Here is a 27,851-nt window from a genome sequence, read left to right on the forward strand (position 1 = left end):
AATTCCAAAAAGTAAAAATCTCCAAAAATATACCCTGAGATAAGATTTCTCACCACACATATCTGACTAAAGAATGTGTTTATTTCCAAATCCCTAACATCTAGTACATTGCCTACTGATGTCTTCCTAAGAAAAGATAATGATATTCAGATTAAAGACCACTGGCAACATTGTACCACTATGTCATTTTACTACTATGTCAACTTCTGTGTCAAGAGCAGGATACGACTGCAAGAGGTATCCTGAGAGCTATTGCCAGATTAAGTGTTCAGTTCAATAAACGTTTCCTAAGTAACTACTAAGTGTCAGCCACTGGAAATACAAAGATAAGTAAGTCCTGGTTTGCTTTGGAGAACTCATATTCTAGTGGAGATGACAGATACATCAATAGATCTGTAAACACATCACTTCAGTAGATTGTATTAGGTGCAAAGAGACAGTTATGGACTCAGCGGCAGCCACTGCACAGACCAGACTTCTCTCATTCACATGTCTTGCTCGGCTTCCTTTGTCTGACAAACCCAATATGGCTGAGATGGAGAAATTCATGAAGTCGAAATTGAAGAAGACAGAGATGCAAGAGAAAAAACCACTGCCTTCCAAAGAAATGAACAGGAGAAGCCAGCAGGTGAATCATAATGAGGCATGCACCGCCAATATGCACTGCACACTCCACAAGCACTACCTTCATATCTTACTTCTTTTAGCTGTTAACTTTGTAAGATGCAAAGAGGTTGGATCATGCTTAAATGACTGTGCTGCCCCTTTTCACATCAAAGAATTGAGAACTACGGACAAGGAAGGCTGTGCTTGCCTCTCCCATCTGCCTGGCTGGCTGGCAGGGAAGGAAAAGAACTTGCATGTTGGTGAAGGAAGAAGCTGGGTGAGATGACAGTGAATCTAGAGTAAAAGCAAAGTAGTCCAAGATGTCCTACAGGCTGTAAAACGCAGTTTAATCAGAGTGCCATTTTTTTTTTTGTTCAAGTGATTTTAATGATTGGAATGCACAATTTTTAACATATGCAAATAAAAATTTTTAAAACTTGAAAAAAAAAGACAGTTATGGGCAAAGGGCTGTGGAAGCACAATGGGGCATTTCAGCCAGTCAGTGAAGGTTGCCTGAGTTAGTAGAAGCTGGCCAGCTGAAGAAAGCACAAGGATGAGAAGTCGCTCCAAGATGGGAGACCAGCACGGCATGCACAGGAAATTGGCTGAAGCCAAGTATGAAGTGGGAGTCCTGTAAGATGAGCCTGGGAGAGGTGGGTAAGGGGCAGGGCATGAAGGACCTTTGGGCCCCATTAAGGAACTTGGAATTTATCCTATAGGTGATATGGAGCCATCGAAAAGTTTTAAGCAGAGGACTCCATCTAACTCATCTTTATATCTCTATTGCCTAGCACAGGGCCTGGCACCCAAGTGTCCAATGCATGTTCAACTAAACTGAAAACACGAAACAATGACTACCAAAAGCCTGAGAAAATGTAACTGCTGAAGGAGCTTTATTAAACTAAATTCTTAAGCGGGTTTGCTGTATAATCAGTCTTGAAAGATGATGCCTTCCAGTTATCCCATCCTCTTCTCTCCTGGATGCTGTCATCTTCTGATTGCCACCTTACTCCCTTTGACTTACTGAAGACTCTGGCATCAGCTCCAGGCTTCCTCTCCGACCTCACTCCTGCTGTCATCCTTGATGACTTCCCTGTCTATGTTGAGGAATCATCCAACAACCAAAGTCACAAGTTCTGGACCTTCCTCCCGAATGCCGTGCCCTCCACTCCAGGCCACTGGCTCCCAAGGGCGCACAGTGGAACTGTGCCACTCAGAACTCATAGCTCAGTCTTTGGCAACACCCTCCTGTCCTTTCAGCTTTCTTGTGCTTCATTCCCACAACACTGGCTCTTTGACTTCACAGAACCCCCCCTCCCTGGTCCTTCCTCTAGCTATGTTCTCCCAAACTGCCAGACTTCTCCTTCCCAGTCTGGACCACACACTTGGTCATCTGAAAAACTGTATTCCACTGGCATCTTTAATTAACTTGTGTTGCTTTCCTCTCACCAGAACTGCCCAAAAAAACCTCAATCCTGGCTCAAGGCTCCATCTAGCTCTTTTCAGTCATATCATGTGCTAGCAGCACGCTAAATCATGACCGGGCAGATTGTATCTCCTACAAATCCATGGCCTTCAATCTAAGTCAGGCTCTCAGCCTGAAAATAATCCTTTTATTTTGTGTTTCTTTCATTCTCTCTCCTATTATTCTAAATGACTATTCCAAATCTTTACTACCCTGCTCAAGACCCCTGCTCAGTCCCTACCCCTGATTCTTAACAAATACCCTTGCCTTCTACTCTGTCTTCTATAACCTCCACCCCTTCCTTCTCCGTGGCTGATTTTTACCAACATACCCATCCTTGCTTCTTTCTCTGAGATCCCAAGCATAAGGTGTTCCTTCTCCTATTCAAAGGTCAACGGCTCCACCTCTGTCCTGGACCCCATTTTCTCCTAAATCTTCACTCCCCCGTATCTTCACCTCTCTAACTCTACTGGTTCTTGCATCTCAGCCTCACTCCCAAGTTTTCCCCATTCTGAAGAAACAAAATTAAGCTTTCCCTTAATCCTCTATCCTCCTCTATCTACCACCCAATTTCCATGCTTTTTAAATGAAAACTTTCCAGAGAAGTCCACAGTGATTGTCTCTGCCTTACCACTTCCCTGTCAGACTTCTAATCACTGCAATCTGGCTTCTACCTTCCCCATTCCACTGAAACCAACCACTCTTGCCTAAGGCCATCTCTAATTTCCAAATCTAAACAGAGCTTTTTTTGGTTCTCATCTAATTTGGCCTCTTTGTTGTGCTTGATAGGCCATACCCTCTTTCCTAAAACTTTCTGGTCTCTTTGGCCTCTGGAACACCACTCTCCTGCATTCCCTGTATTTGTTTGCCTCTTTCTTTACTGCCCAAGGATCACATCCTCTGCCCTCTGCTTTTCTCATTCTGTAAGCTCTCCACATGTAATCTTATACCCTCTCATGGGTTCAACTATCATCTGTATGTTAATAACTCCTCAAACCTACATGTACAGCCTAAACCTCCTTTGGGCTCAAATATCCAACCACCTCCTGACTATGTCTCCATTTAGATGTCCTAGACACCTCAAACTCAACATATCTAAAAAGCAAACTCATCAACCTCAATCCTGTTCCTCGAGTATTCTTGATTTTAGTTTGCAGAACCAGCATCAAGTTAGAAATCTAATCCAGAAAACTGAAAACTATCACTGTTCCCTCCCCATTCCCAGCCAATAAATCACCAAGTCTAGCCTATTTCACATCCTAAATATTTATAGAATGTGTTCTCTCTTCTCCATTCCCACAGTCACTACCTTAGTTCAGGCTACCCTCATCTCTCTCACCAGGACTATTGAGGCAATTGCCTCACAGACGTCTTGATTCTTAACCACTGCTGTTTGCATTGTATATGATTTAATTTCTGTCTCTGTATTCATCCTCACCACTGACCATTCTGTCCTGAGGTTTTGCTCCAGCAACACTGTAAGGCACACACCATGCTGCTTCTCACCTCAGTGCTTGTGCTGCTGTACCCTCTGTCCAGAAGGCTTTGCCTGACTCTCCATCACCCATCTTGGTCTGCCTAACTCATCTCTAGGAAGTCTACCCTTTCCTGTTCCTCAGCCTAGATGAAGCACTTCCTCAGTTTCCACAATATCCTGTACACATGTGTCAGCACCACCTCCAGCACAATGCTTTATGATTACTAGGCCTCTATCTTTCCCACTACTTTGGGAGAGAAGAGCTGTGTCTTATTTTTTTTTTTTTTTTTGCAGAAGAAAACTAAGCCTTATTTATGTTTAAAAACTTGTTATTTCCATTTCTGTAAGCAGTACAATAAATAAATTTACAATCATGTTAGGAAACATTTCTCCATATATTTCTCTCATTTTCTTAATACATTTCAGAGCCATTATGCTTAGATCTTTAAACGTTAATGACACCTCTTGATGGATTTTTCCCCTTTCAAACTATGGAGCAACTCCAAGTCCCATTCAACGCTTCTAATTAGTTTTCTCTCTATATTGCTGCACCTGCCTCTTTTTTTCCCTATATGTCTTATTTTTATATCATCAGCGCTTAGTACGGCGCCTGACACGTACATTTCTGTTCATTGTATGAATGAGCCCTTTCCCAATGACAGGCATGTCATTCTGTAAGCATTAAAGGGAACTTTAAGGAACACGATCAATGTGGACTTTGGTTCATTGCTCATTTCTGGTAAGATTACATTTTAGAGCCCCAATAACCCCTTGAAATAGTCCCCAGTCATTACCTCCGAGGAACCATCCCCGTCAGCTTCCACCATCTACCAAGACAGTCCCTACACCGTACCCCAAAGCGTTACTACAACTCTATTAGGCCGCGTGCTTCCAGCCTCACTGGAGGCGCCATTCTCAGCATCACTGGAGGCGCTCCGGACACAACTGATGGCAGCTTATGGGGCCACGGCCGCCCCCTGCCTTCGTACCGGCGGACCCTGGGGGTCACCTGTCTGCTCCCTCCTCTCGCTCCTCACATGCCCCGATTCTCCCTTTTTTTTCTGGCCGCTCTACCTTTCCCTCCTTTTCCAGAACAGCTTTTTCCTTTCGGCGGCATCTTCCAAACTTGCAGGTGAACTCTCAATTGCTAATGTCGCCTTACAAAGCCCCTTAGGACCTCATGGGCATGTCGTAAACAATGACGGAAAGCAGCATCGCAATTGGCCAGTCTTACCGCAGCTTCGGAAGCAGGCACAGCCTAGGGCACATCCGGTCCTTTGGCCCTCCGACCAATGGGGCTGAAGACGTCTGACCAATGAGAAGCTTGAAACCGGGTAGGGGGCGCCAAAGGAAAAGTAGAGTTGGAGCGGACAAACCGCCTCAGCTATTTTTGTTAGTTCTTTCTCAGACTTTATTTGCACTAGCTTCCCCATTTCCCCGCCCTCCCTCTCCACGCCTGCGCAGTGGAAGACGCGGGCATCCTCAATCCCTAAGCGCGGTGTTTGGACAGTCTGGCGGGGTCGCCAGACAAAGGGAAAGTGGGAAGTGCCACGGTGGCAGTCCCCTTCTTCCACTACCTCCCACACAAAGACCTTCCCTCCCATGCGGTTTTTCGTTTTTCAATTTTATTTTGCAGCTGTAGCCGTTTGGGTTCAAAAGATAGTTTTTCAAAAAGCCCACCGTCCCTTGCAGAACTCTGTAATGGAGAAAAATTGGAAACAGTCTAAATGTCCCTCAGTAGGCTACTGCTTAAATGAATGTTTCAGCCATACAAAAGGATACTGTGTGCCATTTAAAATAATGATTGGAAGGTCGTATGTACAGATACACCGTTAAGGTTACAGACAGAGGTATAGAACATGATTCCATTTTTTTAAAAGTACGTAATGTACTGTATAATACATACATATAAAAGACAGAAAGGCTAGTACATATTGTTGTGTATGCTTCTGTATATTTTCCCCCAAATGTCTGTAATGGTGCAGCATAATACAGAAATTTAAAGTATGGGTTCTGGAGCCAGGCTGCCTGGCTTCAAATCCCTGCTCCATCATCTATTTTACTGGCTCTGTGACCTTAGGGAAGCTACCTCACCTGTCTCTGGCTCAGTTTCATCATCTGTAAAATAGTACTTACTTATAGGGTGTTAATAGAATTAAACAAGTTTATATTCTGTAAAGCACGTTAAACAATGGGTAGCTTATTCTTAGTGTTAGCTTAAAGTGAATGCTTTTTGAATTTGTACCTCACACTTTCTCCCCTTATGCACGCCACCCCCGCCCCAGTGTAATTTGTATATAATATCAGGGCTCTTCCTCCACTCCAGGAGTCGATAGCTGTCCCAACTTGCCACCACCAGCCAGACTATGTATGTTCTCCAGCTCAGAGTTCAGTTTTTGGATACAACCTGTTATAGTTTCCTTGGCTGCTCAAGCAAATACCATGCAATGGGTCAGCTTAAACCATGGGAATTTATTAGCTCATGGTTTTGAGGCTAAAAGAAAGTCCAAATCAAGGAGTCATCAACGGGATACTTTCTTTCCAAAGACAGGCATTCTGGGGCCAGCTAGGCTGCCTGCAATCCTTGGTCCTGGGCTCCTCTGTCTCATGGCAATGCTCATAGTGACCTCTCCTGGCCTTTCCCTTGTCTTCTGGGTTCTGTTTACGTTCAGCTTCTTGCTTCCTGTGGCTTTCCCTCTCACTGTCTGAATTTCATTCCACTTGTAAAGGACTCCAGTAATAAGATTAAGGCCCATCTTGATTGAGGTGGGCCACAACTTAACTGAAGAAACAGCATCAAAAGGTCCTACTTACGGGCCACCACTGCTGTTCCAGGGGGCTTAGATGCAATCTTCTAGCTTCTGTTGAATCAGCAATGCGAGGGACCCGCTGAAGCCTGTCATCAGAGCCACTAGGCCCATTGTGTGCCCTACAGACCAGCTGAGCTCCCTCCCATATCAGGTGTCTGGTCTGGGAGGGTCAGGACACTGCCTAGATGGCAACCCCGCTGGAAGCACAGACTAGGCCAGACTGGTGCCGCAAGCAGGTGGTGTCATGAGGCACTTGCCCAGTGCAGGGCTTGGGTTGCAGCTCCAAGCAGCTGGGCATCCCCACTGCTAATTTTCCTGAACAAGTAGTAGATAATCTTCTAGCTATATAGCCACTGGCATTTATTATGGTGGGGCCAGTGTTGGAAGTTGAGATGTGGTGGGCATAGGATGGAACCCATACTATAAGAATAGAAAAAAGTCCATGGGATCTCACATTATGCATGTCTACCAAGAGGACTTCTATGGGGAAATCCTCAATGTGGCCAACATTGGCTACCTCGGACCAGAAAAGAACTTTGATTTTTTAGAGTCACTTACTTCAGCTATTCAGGGTGATATTGAGGAAGCTAAGAAATGGCTAGAATTACCAGAGTATTTGAAACTCAGAAAAGATGATTTCTTCCAAGTTCCTAAAAGCAAAATAATGAATGGCCACTGCTGAAAAATCATCTTATTTATCCATTCACTCTTTTCTAGTATTTAACTGCTCATAACTACACAATCTCATTTTGGCTATATTTTAAAAAATCAATCAATTTCCTATAGCCATGAATAAGTTTAAACAGAATAAATAATTACTCTCTTTATGCTTCAACTATTAAATTAAATCCATCATGCCACAGTACTAAAAAGATCCATTTAAAAATCAAGATTCTTTTTAATGTAATATGTTGATTAAAAACTCTTTCAAAGCTTTCTAAGAAAGGTCTTAAGTTTCTTATGATGGAAATAAAACGTATATAAGGTGGGTGAAAGGCAAATCACTAGTTCAAGATGAGATGTATGATTCTCATGGTAAAATACCAGTATGTATGCACTTGTATAGCATGTGCTGCTAAACAGAGAAGGCTTGTAAAAGTAAATGCATCAAACAGAGGTTTGGTAGTTTATTATAAATCTAAGAAGAAAAATCCAAACTCTGTATTTTTGATAATTGTGCATTGATTTTTTGGCATAATATATTTTACTATAGACATGAAGACCTGTGAAATTGCATTTCAGTCATTTCCTTCATGAGGTGAAATCACTGTACTCTGTTCCATTTTTGTATACGCCTGCCTCAATTCTAAATGGCCTTGACTCCCTTCTTCCACCATTGTTTTGTTTGTAGTTTAAGAGAAAGAAAAATGAGTGTTTTTCAAATCTATAGTTCTCATTTTTGCATTGGATAACACTTCTCTCCTTAAGAGGACATATTCTTGTTCTTCAACATTTTTCTAGATTAGTTCTTTTTTCCTTTAAATGATTGTCAGTGTCAAGTTTTTTGTTTGTTTGTTTTGTTTTCCTTTATTTTCCATTTAGCATAGCTTACAATTGTACAAAGGAGATTGAATCCATCCTTTCTCTATATGAACAGTGATTTTCATGCATATCTGCATTGTACTTTTAGAGAAGAAAAAACTTCTTTAGGTTTCTTCAAGATTTAATTGTACATATAGCAGTTCATTTATATAATACCAGTTTCTTAACACCAAATGCTTGAGATTCCCCTCCCCTCAAAATATTTAAGAGTCAATTAAACTATGAAAAGGCTTAGAATCTATGTATTTTTTATGTAATTATGTTCCTGAGAAAATCTAAACTCTGTAGTTGTGTATGTTTAATGCCAGTCCAAAGAGTGCCTGTAGCTTGGGGAAAAAGCAGAAATAATAAAGTTCTAGTTAAATAATCTTCATCTCATGCATTTTGCTTCCTGCTAACTGTATGATTTTTGGCCATTTGAGTCTTTTTGTTTATATTGGCAGAAATTTGAAATTGATATTTGGGAAATTAAGGTTACAGATTACTTTGGGCCCCTGAAATAGTACGCTACATAATTGTTCACTTTAGCACTGGCTTTGCTGGAAAGGAGGGGTGTTATATAGAAGGTAACTTTTAAGAAGAGAACAACCCAATATAAATCCGTTTTCCCTAATCTGCATAAATGAATAAGAATAAAGTATATGGAAAAACATCTAAAAGTCACATTGGATTGGGGGAAACATGGATGAATTCAGTTAGTTGTATTTTACTTTACGGTGTATGACTTTGTGGCAAACAGGGCAGTTTGTGGAAGACAAAGCAGTTTGTGGCATGTGCTGGTTTGGATCTGTTATATACACATAGAAGACTATATTCTTTTAATCCACTCTTGTGGGGGCAGAGCTATTGTGGGTGGGATTTTTTTATTACATTGTTTCCATGGAGTTAGTACCCCACCCATTCAAGATGGGTCTTAATCATCTTTACTGGCATCCTCTATGAGAGGATTAAAAGGCAGAGACAATTTGAAGAAACCAAAAGGACACATAGAGAGGTAATGCCCAGAGACATTTTGGAGACAGCCATTGAAACCAGAACCAGGAGAGAAGCTAAGAGATGAAATCCATAGTTTGCCCTGGAGAAGCCAAGAGAGGAACCCCAGATGCTTAGAGAGAAATGCCCTGGGAGAAACAAGCAAGAATGCACGGGAGCTGAGAGAGAAAAGCTAAGACAGAAGCCCAGAAATATTTTGAAGAAAGCAACGGAAACAAGAAGCTCACCCCGGGAGAGGCCTAGCAGAATCTGGCCATGTGCCTTCCCATGTAACAGAGGAACCCCAGATGCCATCTGCCTTTCCTCAGAGATGGTAGTGTCCTACCGATGCCTTAATTGGGACATTTTCATGGCCTTAGAAATGTCAATTTGCAAACTGATAAACCCCCAGTTTTAAAAGTCAATCCATTACTGGTATTTTGCATTTTGTCAGCTTTAGCAAACTGGAACATGACATTTTTCACTTCTTTATAAAAAAAACTCAGAAAATGTAATTTAAAATAAGAAATAAAATACTTGAACAGCCACAAAAAAGTTCTATTGCAGAGAATGTTTTTTTTTCCTGGGGTACATATCTCCAAACCGCCACACAACCCTAGGAGACTTGGGGATGCTGCATAGCCAAACCAGGGCGTCAGCTTTGGAGGTATTTCTGAGATTGTGCTCATTCACAATTCAGACATAACAAGCAGTCCCCCTCATGTCACTCCAATGTGACCTCTGGAAACATCTTAGGCATTCCTTGTTTCAGATTGGAGGTGATTGTTTTGGTTTATTAAGCTGCCGGAATGCAAAATAGCAGAAATGGATTGGCTTTTACAATGGGGGTTTATTCGTTCACAAATTTACAGTTCTAAGGCCATGCAGATGTCCAATTAAGGCATCAAGAGTAAGATACCTTCTCTGAGGAAAGGCCGATAGCATTTGGGATGATTCCTCTGTCACATGAGAAGTCACATGGCCAGAGTCTGCTGGGCCTCTCCTGGGTTTAGCTTCTGGTTTCTGAGGCTTTCTCCAAAATGTCTCTGTGTTTTTGCCTCAGCTTCTCTGCTTGTTTCTCCCAGGGCATTTCTGTTTCTGTTAAAGGACTCCAGTAAAGGATTAAGACTCACCTTGAATTGGGTGGATCACATCTCCATGGAAACAACCTCATCAGAAGGTCCCACCCACAAAAGCTCTGCCCCCACAAGACTGGATTAAAAGAAAATAGGCTTTTCTGGGGTACATAACGGATTCAAACCAGCACAGTGATCAACTCTGGGGAATGCACCCAGTGCTAAGGAAATAATTGCTTGCTCCACTTTTTTTCTTTTTTTTTTAATTCAGTTTTATTGAAATATATTCACAAACCATACAGTCATCCATGGTATACAATCAACTGTTCACAGTATGATCATATAGTTATGCATTCATCACCACAATCTATTTCTGAACATTTTCCTTACATCAGAAAAAATCAGAATAAGAATAAAAAATAAAAGTGAAAAGAGAATACCCAAACCATCCCCCCATCCCACCCTATTTGTCATTTAGTTTTTACTCCCATTTTTCTACTGATTTTTTTTCAATTTTTTAACTTTGTTTATCAAAAAATTAAAAATAAACAGGCAAACAACAACCAAAAAAACCCCACAACATTTCAAACAAAGCAATGGATTAAGGAAAACAAATAACCTAAAATAACTACTTTGCTTCCAATATGTTCCTACCATACCCTAAGAAAATTAATAAACCATGTCCAAACAGAGGAGTAAGAAAAACACATAATCTAAAATAACTACATTGCTTCCAACATGTTCCTACGATACCCCAAGAAAATTAACAACCCCTAAGAAAACAAAGGAATTAGAGAAAAAAAAAACCTAAAATAACTCTATTGCTTCCAACATGATCTTACTATATCCAAGAAAGTTTACAAACCATAATCATTCCTGAGCATTCCCATAACATTGAGATTACCCTCCATAGTTTATCTGTTCTTATTAGATTATCATTCCCCCTCCACTAATTGGTATCTCTAGGTCCCCTACATTCTACAGTATAAAACATTGTACATTTTTCACAGAATTCACATTAGTGGTAACATACAATATCTCTCTTTTTGTGCCTGGCTTATTTTGCTCAGCATTATGTCTTTTTTTTTTTTTTAATCTTCATTTTATTGAGATATATTCATATAGCGCGCAGTCATACAAAACAAATCGTACTTTTGATTGTTCACAGTACCATTACATAGTTGTACATTCATCACCCCAATCAATCCCTGACACCTTCATTAGCACACACACAAGAATAACAAGAATAATAATTAGAGTGAAAAAGAGCAATTGAAGTAAAAAAGAACACTGGGTACCTTTGTCTGTTTGTTTCCTTCCCCTATTTTTCTACTCATCCATCCATAAACTAGACAAAGTGGAGTGTGGTCCTTATGGCTTTCCCAATCCCCTTGTCACCCCTCATAAGCTACATTTTTATACAACTGTCTTCGAGATTCATGGGTTCTGGGTTGTAGTTTGATAGTTTCAGGTATCCACCACCAGCTACCCCAATTCTTTAGAACCTATAAAGGGTTGTCTAAAGTGTGCGTAAGAGTGCCCACCAGAGTGACTTCTCGGCTCCTTTTGGATTCTCTCTGCCACTGAAGCTTATTTCATTTCCTTTCACATCCCCCTTTTGGTCAAGAAGATGTTCTCCGTCCCATGATGCCAGGTCTACATTCCTCCCCGGGAGTCATATTCCACGTTGCCAGGGAGATTCACTCCCCTGGGTGTCTGATCCCACGTAGGGGGGAGGGCAGTGATTTCACCTTTCAAGTTGGCTTAGCTAGAGAGACAGGGCCACATCTGAGCAACAAAGAGGCATTCGGGAGCTTGCTCCACTTTTGAGGTGTGTTCCATCCCTGATACTAAGTTTCCAGGCCCAGCTGGGAGGTGAGAACGAGTATTGACAATGGCAGGGTAGCCTCACATTCATCGGGCCAGGAGGCCCAGGAGGTGCATTTACTTCTGGTATTTCATTGGAAAGAGACTTTTCCTGTTACCACTGGCTATGGCAGTTGCAGATGGGGTATAAAGTAAACCAGAGTTCCAGTCTGAATGAAGAGCCAGATTAAATGACTGATATGCTTAGCAAATGCTTTGGTGCTTGGAATATTGTGAGAGCACTGTGCATTCCAGAAGATAATAACAGCCACAAAAATAATAAGCAAGCCTGTGTAAATGGCTAAATTTGCCCAAAGCAGTGCCTGCAGGCCAACAACTCCAAGAAGAAAAGGATAGGCATAGGTCCAATGGGGGTTTCAATGCATCAAAAAAGATGGGGAGGTAAATATGGTAAAATTGTGTTCATTCTAGAATGTGACTTTCTGTATAACTTCCATTTTCTCCTGTTTACACTGTCTGTGAATATCAAATAACATGCATTAAATTTTTATTCAGGAAAGAAAAAGGCAATAAACATTTGAAAAACAAATAACAAAAATGCCAACTTCCATGCCGGGTTAAGTCTGAACCAGTATGTGGTCTATGGAGGCAAACGATGGAGGAGTCTGTGGAGTAGAGTGACAAATTAACTAAAGAGAGGGCAGGGGGAACAGAGGGGAGAAAAATTCACCCTTGAAACCATGGTAACAACTGCAGGAGGGTACACAGTGAGTCAGAGCCAGTAATTGCTGCCAATTGTATTTTCTATGAATTATCATTTCAGACTGATCTTCCAAGCATTACTTACACTAGGAACACCAGGAAAGGGAAGCTGGCAAACCTCTTCCTAGGACAGAGGTTTATAAACCTTGGCCTAGACTCACTGCCACACTCCACTTGCTCCACAACCAAAGTTCTGCAGTTTCTTTCCTATTTTTTTAAGGGAATCAGAGAAGATTCCATAAGTAATTGTCCAGTATTGTCCAAGCAAAAGAGCTACGGTTTCTGGAAGACATTAGTATTGCAGCCTCTATTGAGGCAGATTTTCTTCAGAGTCAGTATTCATCAGAATCAGTGGACAGCAAAACAATGCAAATGGCATTTGTACCATGGGCCAGGTGCTTTCCCTTCTTGATCTCTTTTAGTTTTCATAATAGCCTTATTTGCAAAGTACCACTGTTGCCACTTCAGAGCTGAAGAAACAGACTCAGAGAAGTTAAGAAACATACAGCTAGGGTCTGTGGCAGGGTCAGGTTGTAAACCCAGGTCTGTTGGACTTCCAAGTTGGTACCCTCTCCACAATTCCATGCTCTTCCAGGCTTTACTAAACCCTAAATGAAATCCAAGAACACCCAGTTCCCTTTGTTCTGATTGCATATTCACCATTCAAACTATTGATGACAAAGTCAGCTTCTCACAGACCTTGAGACCTAGAAGGGTGCATCTGGGCAAATGGCACCAGGATTAACTCATACTCCCTCCATGAGACATAAATAGATTATACTCTGGCTGATACATAAATGTATTGGTTATGAGTAACTTGGAATGTGATCACCTCTGTCTGCTGTGTTAGACCTGACCTCCTGTGCCAGTTTGGATATACTATGTCCCCCAAAACACTATTATCTTTGATGCAATCTTGTGTGGGCAGACATATTAGTGTTGATTAGATTTTGGAATCCTTTGGGTGTTTCCATGGAGATGTGATTCAATCAACTGTGGACAAGACCTTTGGTTGGATAATTTCCATGAAGATGTTGCCCCACCCATTCAGTGTGGGTCTGAATTAAATTACTACAGCACTATATAAGCTCAGATAGAAGGAGTGAGCTTGCTACAGCCAAGAGGGACTCTTTGAAGAATGCACAGAAGCTGAGAAGAACTGCAGTTTACAGAGACATTTTGAAGACAACCGTTGAAAGCAGACTCTTTCTCTGGAGAAGCCAAGAGAGGACAAACACCCCAAGAGCAACTGAGAGTGACATTCTTGAGGAACTGCAGCCTAGAGAGGAAGGTCCTGGGAGAAAACCATTTTGAAACCAGAACTTTGGAGCAGACGCCAGCCACATGCCTTCCCAGCTAACGGGTTTTCCGGATGCCATTGGCCATCCTCCAGTGAAGGTACCCAATTGCTGATGTGTTACCTTGGACACTTTATGGCCTTAAGACTGTAATTTTGTAACCAAATAAACCCCCTTTATAAAATCTGATCCATTTCTGGTGTTTTGCATTCTGGCAGCATTAGCAAACTAGAACAGGAAGCTAAGCCTTACTATAATTGTGCCTAAGAGGCACCTCCAGAGAACCTCTTTTGTTGCTCAGATGTGGCCTTTCTCCTCTCTAAGCCCAACTCAGCAAATAAATTTATTAACCTCCCCCCAATGAGGGACATGACTCCCAGGGGAATGAATCTCCCTGGCTACGTGGGACATGATTACCAGGAATGAGCCTGGCCCTGGCAGTGAGGGATTGAAAACACCTACCTGACCAAAAGGGGAAAAAAAGAAAGGTAACAAGCTGAGGTCACAGTGGCTGACAGATCCCAAATAGAGTTGAGAGGCTGTCCTGGAGGTTTCTCCTATTTAAGCTCCAGCTAGGCATCCCAAATGGCCACAGTACGCCAAGCCCTTACCAAAAGTAGTTCCCAAATACCTAGGTCCCTACCTAAGATTCTGTAAAAGATTCTCTCACTAAGTTTATCTCTCAGAAACTTAAATCCACATGAGTATTCCTATGTCAGACAAGTCCTAAAACCCAGAGGCAACAGCCTCTTTAAGAACAACAATCAGATGCAGCCCCTTCCCCATAGTGTCTACACTTCCTTTCAATATGAACAAGTTAGGGTGTTCACTGCCTAGACACCCCTAAAGATTGAGAAAGTGATTAAAGAGAAAGGGGTAGCAACAGACAAGATAGGATTTAACAAAGGATTATGAATATTGAAACTTTATATAAACATATATATATATACTTTTTTAGATGCTAGGGTATTAGAATAGCTAGAAGGAAATAACTGAAATGGTAGAACTGTAACCTATAACGTTCTTTGAAATTTGCTCTATAGCTATTTGTTGAATTGTGCTTTGAAAGTTAGCACCTTTCTATACATATCCTGTATTTCACAATAAGGAAAGAACTGAAACTCTGGAACTGTAACTCAACATTTTTTTGAAATTACCTATATAACTGCTTGTTGAGTTGTACTTTGAAAGTTAACACATTTCTGTATAAATGTTATATTTTACAATAATGGAAATCACTGAAATTGTGGAACTGTAACCCATAACATTCTTTGAAATTTGCTTTCTAATTACTTGTTGAATCATACTTTGAAAATTAATACTGTTATGTATATATGTCGAAGTTCACAATAAAAATACATAAAAAATCAATTGACCATAGATCTGATAGTCTATTTCTGAACTCTCAATTTGATTCCATTGACTGATATGTCTATCTTTATGCCAGTACCATGCAGTTTTTTTAATATTCATTTTATTGAGATATATTCACATACCACGCAGTCATACAAAACAAATCATACATTTGATTGTTCACAGTACCATTACATAGTTGTGCATTCATCACCAAAATTAATCCCTGACACCTTCATTACCACACGCACAAAAATAACAAGAATAATAATTAGAGTGAAAAAGAGCAATTGAAGTAAAAAAGAACACTGGGTACCTTTGTCTGTTTGTTTCCTTCCCCTATTTTTTTTTTTTATCATCATTTTATTGAGATATATTCATATAGCGCGCAGTCATACAAAACAAATTGTACTTTCGATTGTTCACAGTACCATTACATAGTTGTGCATTCATCACCAAAATTAATCCCTGACACCTTCATTACCACACGCACAAAAATAACAAGAATAATAATTAGAGTGAAAAAGAGCAATTGAAGTAAAAAAGAACACTGGGTACCTTTGTCTGTTTGTTTCCTTCCCCTATTTTTCTACTCATCCATCCATAAACTAGACAAAGTGGAGTGTGGTCCTTATGGCTTTCCCAATCCCATTGTCACCCCTCATAAGCTACATTTTTATACAACTGTCTTCGAGATTCATGGGTTCTGGGTTGTAGTTTGATAGTTTCAGGTATCCACCACCAGCTACCCCAATTCTTTAGAACCTAAAAAGGGTTGTCTATATTGGGCATAAGAGTGCCCACCAGAGTGACCTCTTGGCTCGTTTTGGAATCTCTGCCACTGAAGCTTATTTCATTTCCTTTCATTTCTCCCTTTTGGTCAAGAAGATGATCTCTATCCATGATGCCAGGTCTACATTCCTCTCTGGGAGTCATATTCCACGTTGCCAGGAAGATTCACTCCCCTGGGTGTCTGATCCCACGTAGGGGGGAGGGCAGTGATTTCACCTGCCAAGTTGGCTTAGCTAGAGAGAGAGGGTCACATCTGAGAAACAAAGAGGCATTCAGGAAGAGGCTCTTAGGCACACTTATAGGGAGGCCTAGCCTCTCCTTTGCATACCACGCAGTTTTGACCACTGTGGCTTTATAATATGCTTTAAAGTCATTTTTCTTTTTCATGATGATTTTGACTATTTGAGGCCCCTGATCTTCCAAATAAAATTGATAATTAGCATTTCCATTTCTGCAAAGTAGTCTGTTGGAATTTTGATTGCTATTGTATTGAATCTGTAGATCAATTTGAGTAGAATTGACATCTTAATGTAATTTACCCTTCCAATCTGTGAATATGGAATGTCTTTCCATTGATTTAGGTCTCTTTGACTTCTTTTTTTTTTTTTTTTTTTTTTTTTTTCCTTGTTCACAAAAGACTTTATTATCTAATGATGCATACTGAAAACATACAGAAATCTGCATGGTCCACTTTACATGCAGTAGAACAATCTTCACTTTACAATAAGTGAGTGTCAACTGTTTTATGCAATAGACAACACTTTAAAGTCACATTCTTAATGAAAAGCTTCATTTACAAAAGAAATAAAAGGTAAAGAAGCAATTACCGCTTTTAAAAAGCAGCTGCTTTGTTCAAGAGTGGAAGGTTTATGCCTGTATTGAAAGACAACATGATCACAAATAATGAAAACAATGAACAAATGAAAAAACACTTTTACCATAAAGCAGTACACTTTTAAAATGACATACAAATAGTTAAAAATTTCATTATGTTGTCTATCTAACCTTTAAATATGAGGACTTTCAGAATTAGGCCTCAACATTTGTAATTAGTAAATGAAAACTACACATTGTTTCTATGTCACTAAGAACTGTATTTAACAAAATGTATATAAAGTCTATAGCAAGTTGATTTAAAAAAATTAAAGTTAATAAGAAACAGTACACTGAAGGCGCTCTATCCATCAAGCGCATCCTCCTCAAATTTTAAATGTGATGAACAAAACAGAAGTTGTAACTATGCCACAGTTGCAAATGCCAAAAAATAAAACAAGATCAATTATCACACATGCAGGGAATTCTGCTACAAAGCTAATATCCCTCCTTTGTCAATTGTTTCAGTAAAGTAACATCTTAAAACACCAGTGATGTTGATGGTTTAGCTTACCTTCAGTGTACTGAATGCTGTACACAACCTGCTTTAAAAGGAGACCGTCCCTGCAGGCAGGCTCAAGAAGGAACAGACCCCTTTCGGCACTGACTACACCAAGGGCATGCTGCTGTGGCCTGCACACACAACCTAGGAAAACGTGAATATAAACAGCATTTATGCTGGCCATTTTATCTGAAGACCAAAATGAAGCCAAGTCTGCTAAAAACAAATCAACCACCCAGTATTACTATGCATTTTATAACAGGTGCTTTTGTCTTTTATGTGAACTGCAACCATATACATTAGCACTGTAATTCTGTGCAGTCTTGGCAATTAAAAGCGCTCTACAGTTCTGAAATTTCACGTAAGACACAAAACAGATTAACTAACATTTCTAAAAGAAATATCACCCTTGGCGTTAAATCAAATATATCATGCTTCCTCAAATTTGCTGGAGAAATATTTATAAGTTTATATACATTAATAAACTGCTGTGAAATTTCTTCAGTCTTTGTATTTAATTACTCAAACCCTTGGAGCTTCTTTATCTCGTTTAAATTTTTTCCTGGATGAAGGCATGCTGTAGGGCCTGGTTGATACTAATTCGCTTAGCGGGGTCCAACATTAGGATCTGGTCCAACAAGTCCTTCAGCTGGTGAACTTTTTTACGCTGGTCTTCGGGAAGTCGCTGGCACCCAATCAGGTCAGCCAACAGGTCCTTAGTTGGATTAATGGTGCTCATGACAGTAACTTTCTCCCTCTCTGTAACTTTATCAACTTCTATGTACATGAAGTTGAGATTTTGATCAAAATGTTGGTCTTTGAATACACCTTTCCGAATCATCTTATTTGGCATCTTTCCTTTGAGATCCATGGCGAGCTTCAACATATGGTTATTGGTCTTGCCAGGGAATAAGATTTTTCCAGTATAGAGTTCATACAAGGTACAACCTACAGACCACATATCTATACCATAGTCATAGCTTTTACCTATAATGATTTCAGGAGCCCGATAAAATCTACTGACAAGATAGGGCGTTATGTCATTGTCTGCAACATGAGACGCTGACCCAAAATCACAGAGCTTTAAAATAGTTTTTGATTCATTGACCAGGATATTGTCTGGCTTGATATCTGCATGGAGGATATTGCATCTTTTAAGGAGTTTCAATGCCAAGAACAATTGCTGACTATAGGATCTTACAGCTTTAATATGAAGACCAACATCCTTACCATATTTTTTTAACACCTCTCGTAAATTCATACTGAGAGGCTCAAATACAAGACACAGATGCTGTTTGTGATAAAAGTGCCTGAAGAGTCGCAGACAATGAAATTTGTCATCAGGATCAGCATCATTAAGTTTCTTCAAGAATTCTAGTTCTTTTAAGCCAGTTTTTTGCATAAGTTCATTGTTTCTGATGATCTTTACAGCCACTTCCTGGTTGGCCCTTGCATTATCTCTTGCGCGTACAACATTACTGAATACGCCTTGACCAGTGTAGCCATACACATTGTAACGCTTATCTAGGACTTCGCCTATGTTCACACGGTAATAGCCTTCTGCATCAGTCCAGTTATCCCTGAGGTTAGGATTCTCTTTGAAATCTTTTCCAATGCCAGCAGCCCGAAGACGCGCACTATCGAAATACGCAGCAAACATATCATCAGATTCTGTAAACATGTCAGGTGCCAAAAGCTTCTTCTGAGATGAACCATTATTTTGTTCAACTGTCATGAGATTATGCTTAGCTTTTACCGAGGCCTCAAATGTATCCATATTTTCCCGTTCATACTCTTTAACATCAGCAGCTACCCGTTCTAGAATGTCATCTGGAGAAGGTGATCGTGTTCGAGTACTGCTCTGGGGACTGCTTGGTTCAGATGGCACAGACATATTGCTGTCCTCAGCAAGATATTTGTATTTCTGAACAATTGCCTGCCTTTGTATTCGTCTCTGTTCTATTAGGGCTTCTTCATCTTCTTCCTCAACATCAAAGTCTTCAAGGTTATCATCGGATGAAGATTCTTGCTCAACTTTCATTCCTTCAGAAAGACTTCCTTTAAATTTATCCTCCTTTACTTTGCTTCTGCTCCTCCGTCTACGACCACCCCGTGATCGAGACCGCCTCCTCAAGTGCGATCTGCTCCTCCGACCTCGGTCTCTTCTTCGGGGAGACCTGCTTCTTCTTCTTGGAGACCTACTTCGTCTGAGCGGGGAACGAGATCTCCTCCGAATGGGAGATCTGCTTGCTCTCCTTCGGGTTGGAGACCACCTATTGATTGGGCTGGCATCTTTTGATCTTTCACGTCTACTGAGGATATCATCACGAGGTCGTGTCCTTGGAGAAGAAAGCCGCCTCCTTTCTGGTTCTCTTCGTTTTCTTTCTAAGGACCGGCTCTTGGCTCTTCTCCCAGGGGAAAGAGTTCGAGAAGGTGACTTGCTCTGCTTAGATCGCCTATCATTTAAAAGTGGAGTTCTACTTCTTCTTGACTTATCACGTTGTTTCGGAGATAAACTCCTCCTTTTAGGACTACGACCAGGTCTTCTACTGGGTGACCTATTTTCCTTTCCAGAAGAAGCATCCTTAGAGGGAGATTTAATTGGCTTCTTTTCTTTATCAATTTCAGACCGTTTTGATTTCCTCTCTTTGGACCGTGACCTTCTGTCTTTGGATTTACCTCTCAAATCAACTGGAGATCTGGACTTTTTGCTCCGATCACGATTTCTACTTTCATTCATAACTGGAGATTTTTTTCTATCTTTTGATTTACTTTTATCTTCTATTTTAATCTTATCATCTGTAGGAGATCTGGCCTTCCCAATTTTCTCTTGAGACCGCCTTCTAAGGGTGGGAGATTTTGATTTTCTTGCTTGATCTTGAGACTTACTTCTTTTGGATGGACTTTTGGACTTTTTCCTCTCCTTAGACTTGCTTCTAGTTGTTTTCTCTTTAACTATTTCAATACCTCCCTTACTTTTCTTTTTGTCAGACCTATGTCTAGTCCGTTCTTTGGATCTGCTTTTACTTCGTTTTTTTGTACTATTTTTAGTGTCCACAATTTCAAGTTTCCCCTTTGTACCTGAAGTTCTAGTACTAGACCTATTTCCGTTTCTTGCCTTTTCATGAATCTCTCCTTCTTCTTCAGAGCCAGACTCATAACCTTGTAATATTAGCCCCATCCCAGATTGGACCTTTCCTTCCATTAACTCATTATCAAGTTCAGCTTTGATCAAGGCTCTCTGTTTTTCCAAGTCTTCTAGCAAAGCTAAATCATCAAGTTTAGTTCTTTTTGCTGGAGACATACCTTCTTTGTCAGAAGCATCAATAACCTCTTTTCTTTTGTGTTTCTTATGTTTATGCTTATGTTTATGTTTTTTATCCTTGTCTTCTTCTGAGGAATGTTTATGTTTCTTATGTTTACTTCTATGTTTATGTTTCTTTTTTTTGTGACGACTGTGCTTATTTTGAGATTGGTCTTCTGATACTTCTCCATTTTCTTCATTTACACTCTTTTCAGAAATATCAACATCTTCTATCTCTGGCTGTTCCCGCAGGGACGCGGGCTCCGTGGCGGCCATCTTGAACTTCCTGATTCCGCGGCAGCGACGGCGGCGGCGGCTTCCCGGGCGGTGCAGCTGACGGTAGCAGTGGCAGACGAGAGAAAACAGGCTTCTTTGACTTCTTTTAGAAATGTTTTGTAGTTTTCTGAATATAGGTCTTTTATATCCTCGGTTAATCTTATTCCTAGATATTTGATTCTTTTTGTTGCTATTGTCAATGGAATTTTTTCTTGATTACCTCCTTGGATAATTCATTACTAATGTATTGAAACACCATTGGTTTTTATGTGTTGATCTTATATTCTGCCGCTTTGCTGAACTATTAGCTCAAGTAGCTTTGTTGTCATTTTTTCCAGGATTTTCTAAATACAGGATCATATCATCTGCAAATAGTGACAGGTTTACTTCTTTCTTCCTAATTTGGATGACACTTATTTATTTATTTATTTATTTATCTATCTATTTATTTATTTATTTATCTGCCTAATTGCTCTAGCTACAGCTTCTAGCACAATGTTGAACTACAGTGGTAACAGTGGGCATCCTTTTCTCATTCCTGAACTTAGAGGGAAAGCTTCCAGTCTCTCACCATTGAGTAGGTTGTTAGCTGTGAGTTTTTCATATATGCCCTTTATCATGTTAAGGAAGTTTCCTTCAATTCCTACCTTTTGAAGTGCTTTATCATGAAAGAATGCTGAATCTTTTCAAATGCCATTTCTGTGTCAATTGAGATGATAATGTGGTTTTAAGTTGTTAATGTGTTGTATTACATTAATTGATTTGCTTGTGTTGAACCACCCTTGCATACCTGGAATAAAACCCACTTGGTTTGATATGTTGTGCTCTTATTTTTATTCATCTCAAGATATTTACTGATTTCTCTTGCAATTTCTTCTTTGACCCACTGATTAAGAGCATGTTGTTTAACCTCCATATATTTGTGTATTTTCCAGTTCTCCATTTGTTTTTTATTTTCAGCTTCATTACATGTTCTATCTATTGAAGAGAGTGGTGTGTTGAAGTCTCCAACTATTATTGTGTAGATATCTATTATTCCCTTCAGTTTGCTAGTCTTTGCCTCATGTACTTTGGGACACCTTGATTAGGTGCATAGATATTTATGATTGTAATTTCCCCTTCATGAGTTGTCCCTTTTATTAACACATAATGTCTTTTTTGTCTCATAACTGTTTTGCATTTAAAGCCTATTTGTCTTATATAGCTATCCCAGCTTTTTTTTTTTTTTTGATTGCTGCTTGCATTGAATGTGTTTTTCTATCCTTTCACTTTCAACCTATATGTGTGTTAGGATCTCAAATGAGTCTCTTGTAAACAGTATATAGATGGATCATATTTTTAATCCATTATGCCAATCTGTGTCTTTTGACTGGGGAGTTGGTGTGCTTTGTGTTTTTATCATTTCCCTGAGACCCTGCTCAAATTTTTCCATTCTTTTCTCAATCTGTTCTTTTGTCTGTTTGAATTAGGATGCTCTGTCTTCTACCTTGCTGATCCTTTCTTCTGCCTCCTCAAATCTGCTATTGTGATATGGGAATGCTCAGGAATGACAATAGTTTGTTAATTTTCTTGGGGTATGTTTGGAATATATCAGAAGCAATGTAGTTATTTTAGGATATTTGTTTCACTTATTCCTTTGTTTCGTTTGAAATGTTTTTTTTAAATTTTTTTTGATAAATGAAATTTAAAAAAATACAAAAAATCTGCTATTGTGTGTCTCTAGTGGATTTTTAATTTCATCTATAGTGTCTTCCATTTCTTAGATGTTATTTTTCTACGTATTTTTTTTTCATTTTTATTTAGATTGTTCAGATACCATACAATTATCCAAAGATCCAAAGTGTACAATCAGTTGCCCCTGGTACCTTCATACAGCTGTGCATCCATCACCACACTTAATTTTTGTTCAATTTTTAGAAACTTTTCATTGCTCCAGATAAGAAATAAAGTGAAAGATGAAAAAGAAAAAAAGAAAAGGAAACTCTAATCCTCCCCATCCCTAACCAACCCCCCTCAATTGTTGACTCGTAGTATTGGTATAGTACATTTGTTACTGTTTATGAAAAAATGTTGAAATACTACTAACTGTAGTATATAGTTTGCAATAGGTATATATTTCTTCCCTATATGCCCCTCTAGTATTAACTTCTAATTGTATTGTCATACATTTGTTCTGGTTCATGGAAGTGATTTCTAATATTTGTACAGTTGATCATGGACATTGCCCAGCATAGGATTCAGTTTTATATATTGCCATCTTTTGACCTCCAACTTTCCTTCTGGTGACATATATGACTCTGAGCTTCCCCTTTCCTCCTCATTCACACACCATTCGGCACTGTTGGTTATTTTCACATCTTGCTACCAATACCCCTGTTCATTTCCAAACATTTAAGTTCATCCTAATTGAACATTCTGCTCATGCTAAGCAACCACTCCCAATTCTTAAGCCTCGTCCTATATTTTGGTACCTTATATTTCATGTCTATGAGTTTACATATTATAATTAGTTCCTATCAGTGAGACCCTGCAATAATTGTCCTTATGTGTCTGGCTTATTTCACTCACTATATTGCCCTCAAGGTTTTGTCATCAACCCATTTTTTTAAATATGGTTTTGTTCACTCACCATACATTCCATCCTAAGTAAATAATCAGTGGTTCTCTGTATGGTCATATACTTATGTGTTCACCACCTTCACTACTATCTATATAAGGGCATCTACATTTCTTCCACAAGGCAGGAGGGAGAGTCAAAGAAGGTAGAGAGGCAAAAGAAAGAGGAAAAAAAATGACAGCTAGGAAGCAGCAAAGGGAAAAATAACCTTAAATCAAAGTAGAATAAAGAATCAGACAATACCACCAATGTCAAGCGTCTAACATGCCTTCCCTATCCCCGCCTCTTATCTGCATTTACCTTGGTATATCACCTTTGTTACAGTAAAGGAAGCATAATACAATGATTATGTTAGTTACAGTCTCTAGTTTATGCTGATTGCATCCCTCCCCCAATGCCTCCCCATTTTTAACACCTTGCAAGGTTGACATTTGCTTGTTCTCCCTCGTAAAACAACATATTTGTACATTTTATCACAATTGTTGAATACTCTAGATTTCACCAAGTTACATAGTCCCAGTCTTTATCTTTCCTCCTTTCTTGTGGTGTCTCACATGCTCCCCACCTTCCTCTCTCAACTGTATTCATAGTTACCTTTGTTCAGTGTACTTACATTGTTGTGCTACCATCTCCCAAAATTGTGTTCCAAACCACACACTCCTGTCCTCTATCACCCTGTAGTGCTCCCTTTAGTATTTCCTGTAGGGCAGGTGTCTTGTTCACAAAGTCTCTCATTGTCTGTTTGTCAGAAAATATTTTGAGCTCTCCCTCATATTTGAAGGACAGCTTTGCTGGATACAGGATTCTTGGTTGGTGGTTTTTCTCTTTCAGTATCTTAAATATATCACACCACTTCCTTCTTGCCTCCATGGTTTCTGCTGAGAGATCCGCACATAGTCTTATCAAGCTTTCTTTGTATGTGATGGATCGCTTTTCTCTTGCTGCTTTCAGGATTCTCTCTTTATCTTTGACATTTGATAATCTGATTATTAAGTGTCTTGGCGTAGGCCTATTCATATCTTTTCTGTTTGGAGTATGCTGCGCTTCTTGGATCTGTAATTTTATGTCTTTCATAAGAGATGGGAAATTTTCATTAATTATTTCCTCTATTATTGCTTCTGCCCCCTTTCCCTTCTCTTCTCCTTCTGGGACACCAATGATATGTACATTGTACTTTGTTTCATCCTTGAGTTCCTGGAGACGTTGCTCATATTTTTTTCATTCTTTTCTCCATCTGCTCCTTTGTGTGTAGGCTTTCAGGTGTTTTGTTCTCCAGTTCCTGAGTGTTTTCTTCTGCCTCTTGAGATCTGCTGTTGTATGTTTCCATTGTGTCTTTCATCCCTTGTGTTGTGCCTTTCATTTCCATAGATTCTACTAGTTGTTTTATTGAACTTTTGATTTCTGCTGTATATATGCCCAGTGTTTCCTTTACAGCCTCTATCTCTTTTGCAATATCTTCTCTAAACTTTTTGATTTGATTTAGCATTAGTTGTTTAAATTTCTGTATCTCAGTTGAAGTGTCCGTTTGTTCCTTTGACTGGGCCGTAACTTTGTTTTTCTTAGTGTAGGTTGTAATTTTCTGTTGTCTAGGCATGGTTTCCTTGGTTAGCCAAATCAGGTTTTCCCAGACCAGAACAGGATCAGGTCTCAGAGGGAAGAAATATTCAGTATCTGGTTTCCCTGTGGGTGTGTCTTAGAAAATTGCTCCACCCTGTGATACCTCGGGTCACTGTGCTTTTGTGCCCAGCAGGTGACGCCTGTTAGCCTGTAATTCTTGACTGGTGTGAGGAGGTATGGCCGTGTTCCCCCAGGCTCTGGGGTCTGGTTCTGAATGGAAAGGGCCCCACCCCTTTCCTCCTAGAGAAGACAGACCCCCCAGGTGGAGGTCATTAGCATTTCAATGGTCTTGCTCTCTGCTTGTGCTGTCTCCACCCTTCCCCGAGTCACAGCCCTGGAAACTGAAAATGACTGGGGCTTTCTCCACTGAGCCAAAAAAGAAACAGATAGTCCGCTTCAGACCCAGTCCAAGGCGACCCTCCAGCTCTCCAAGGTCAGTTATCACCCAAAGCCTCTGTCTGTTTTGGGGGGATTCATACCTGTAGGGAGCAGTTCACACTCGCTACTTAAAACCCCAGTTGGAGCTCAGCTGAGCTATATTTGCTTGCTGTGAGAGAGCTTGTCTCTGGCACCACGAGGCTTTGCAGCTCGGGCCATGGGGGAGGGGGTCTTGCAACTTAGATCCACAGGTTTTACGTACAGATTTTATGCTGTGTGCTTGAGCGTACCTCCCAGTTCAGGTTGGTGTATGATGAGTGGATGGTCTTGTTTGTCTCCCCGCAGTTATTCTGGATTATTTACTAGTTGTTTCTGGTTTTTTGTAGTTGTTCCAGAGGGACTACTTAGCTTCCACTCCTCTCTATGCCGCCATTTTGCCCAACCTCTCTATGTATTCTTTTAAATTCTTTTTGCTCACCTGCTGTCTTCTTAATATCATTTATCTCTTTAACGATCTCATTGAATTTGTTTAGGAGAGTTGTTTGAACATCTTTGATTAGTTCAAAATTCTGTGTCTCCTCCAACTTTTTAGTTTGTTCCTTTTCGTGGGTAATATCTTCATGCATTTTAGTATGCCTTGTGATTTTTTTGCTGATATCTGATCATCTGATTATCTTAATGGGTTTATTCTGTAGGTCAGTTTTTCTCTCTTGTCTAGGATTTTTTTGTTGATTGGGTTTGTATTAAGGCTCTTCTTTGACAGTTGGATAATCAGTATTTCCCAGCCTAAACAGGGCCAGTTACCCATGCAGGGGGCATAGACCAGATCCAATGGCCCCTGAGACAGGGTCTGAAAAGACTACAAAAAGCCCTTTTGTTTCCTTTCTTGTCACCAGGCTGTACTTTCTGGCCTGCCCAGCAGGTGGCACTCTTTGACTACCTATTCCCCTCAGCCCTAGGAAGGCAGGCTGTTTTGGCTCTTTGCAAGATCCTCCTCTGAAGCAGTTGAAACAGTGGCACCCAGTGGCATATGACTGGGGGTGTAGTGAGGCTCAAACTAAAGGATCCCATGTTTTCACTTCACCAGCCAATATCTGGCTCAGTATTGGGCTGTGTCCCCATCTGTACTTGGGACAGAAGACTCCTGGGGATGTCCCAGTCTGCAGTTGCTCTTCAGGCAAGGATTGGGCCTCCCACTGCTGCTCCATTGTCATTTTAATTTGCATTTCCCTAGTGACTAATGCTATTGAACACCTTTTTGTGTGCATATTTGCTGTCTGTATATCCTCTTTAGTGAAGTAAATATCTGTTCATGTCTTTTTTTTTTTTTACCTGTTTTATACTTGGATTGCTTGTCTTTTTAACTATTGAGATTCAAGAGCTCTTTATATATGCTAGATGAGTCTTTGTTGGATATGTGGTTTATAATTATTTCTTCCCAGTCTCTTGCTAGACTTTTCTTCTTAACAGTGTCTTTTACATAGTAAAAGCCTTTAATTTTATTTTCTTTTGTGGATCATGCATACAGTGTCATGTCTAATAACCCTAAGTCCCAAACATTTTGTCATATATTTTCTTCTAAAAGTTTTGTAGTTTATGTTTTACATTTAAATCTATGGTCCATTTGAGTTCAGTTTTATATGAGATTCAGATGTGTGTCAATCTTGTACCCCAATGATTTGCTGAATTATTTTACTGGCTCTAGTAGCTTTGTTGTGAGTTTTACAGGATTTCTCAGTATATAGGATCAGGTCCTCTGCATATAGGGAATTTTTTTTATTTTTGCTTTCCAACTTGGATGCCTTTTATTTCTTTTTGTTGTGTAATTTCTCTGGCTTAAACTTCCAGCACAATGTTGAATAATAGTGGTGTCAGTGGGAATCCTTGTCTTGTTCCTGATCTTAGAAGGAAAGCTTTTGGTAGTTCACCATTGAGTACGATGTTACTGATGTTTTTCCATATATACACCATTTATCATGTTGTTCTAGTTTGCTAAGCTGCCAAAAGTAGACACCATAAAATATATCGACTTTTTGGGAATTTATTAGCTTACAAGCTTACCATTTTTTTTTTCAAGCTTACCATTTTGAGGCTGAGAAAAATGTCCAAATCAAGACATCATCAAGTGATGCTTTCTCCCTGAAGACTGGCTGCCAGAAACCCTGGAGTCCTTTGCTATATGGCAAGGGACATGTCTGCTGGTCTCTCCCTTCTCTTCCAGGTTTTGTTGCTTTCAGCTTCTTGGTTTAGTGGCTTTCTCTCTTTTTGTCTGAATTTCATTCTCTTCAAAGGACTCCAGTAAGA

At 39.9% G+C, this 27,851-nt stretch overlaps 2 protein-coding genes and 1 pseudogene across 4 annotated transcripts in view; 1 reads left to right on the plus strand and 2 right to left on the minus strand.

Moving 5' to 3' along the window:
• PIN4 (peptidylprolyl cis/trans isomerase, NIMA-interacting 4) overlaps positions 1–4,765 on the minus strand; it is a 110,761-nt gene extending 105,996 nt beyond the window's left edge. Inside the window, exon 1 of one of the 2 annotated variants that reach the window (XM_037822911.1) lies at positions 4,623–4,765. In XM_037822911.1, coding sequence (XP_037678839.1) covers positions 4,623–4,665 — 43 coding nt within the window. In that variant the 5' untranslated portion in view covers positions 4,666–4,765. The remainder of the gene's footprint in view (positions 1–4,622) is intronic. The other variant, XM_037822910.1, reaches the window with a different exon arrangement.
• Positions 443–639, plus strand: LOC119523967 (annotated as a pseudogene).
• An 11,840-nt stretch (positions 4,766–16,605) lies between the features above and the next one.
• LOC119524253 (serine/threonine-protein kinase PRP4 homolog) lies at positions 16,606–21,008 on the minus strand. 2 transcript variants are annotated; one of them, XM_037822890.1, is made up of 2 exons: positions 17,832–21,008; positions 16,606–17,499 (listed from the first exon to the last, which is right to left on the minus strand). In XM_037822890.1, the coding sequence occupies exon 1, from the start codon at positions 20,933–20,935 to the stop codon at positions 17,906–17,908; it is 3,030 nt and encodes a 1,009-aa protein (XP_037678818.1). In that variant the 5' UTR covers positions 20,936–21,008; the 3' UTR covers positions 16,606–17,499; positions 17,832–17,905. The 2 variants fall into 2 exon arrangements, with proteins under 2 accessions (XP_037678818.1, XP_037678817.1); XM_037822889.1 differs by having other exon boundaries at positions 16,808–16,853; positions 17,368–21,008.
• Between the last annotated feature and the right edge of the window lie 6,843 nt (positions 21,009–27,851).

The sequence above is a fragment of the Choloepus didactylus genome, chromosome Y, assembly GCF_015220235.1.
Source record: "Choloepus didactylus isolate mChoDid1 chromosome Y, mChoDid1.pri, whole genome shotgun sequence".
Taxonomy (NCBI): domain Eukaryota; kingdom Metazoa; phylum Chordata; class Mammalia; order Pilosa; family Megalonychidae; genus Choloepus; species Choloepus didactylus.

Coding starts and splice junctions, on each gene's coding strand:
- LOC119524253 (XM_037822890.1), bottom strand. CDS start 20,935: ATGGCCGCCACGGAGCCCGCGTCCCTGCGGGAACAGCCAGAGATAGAA.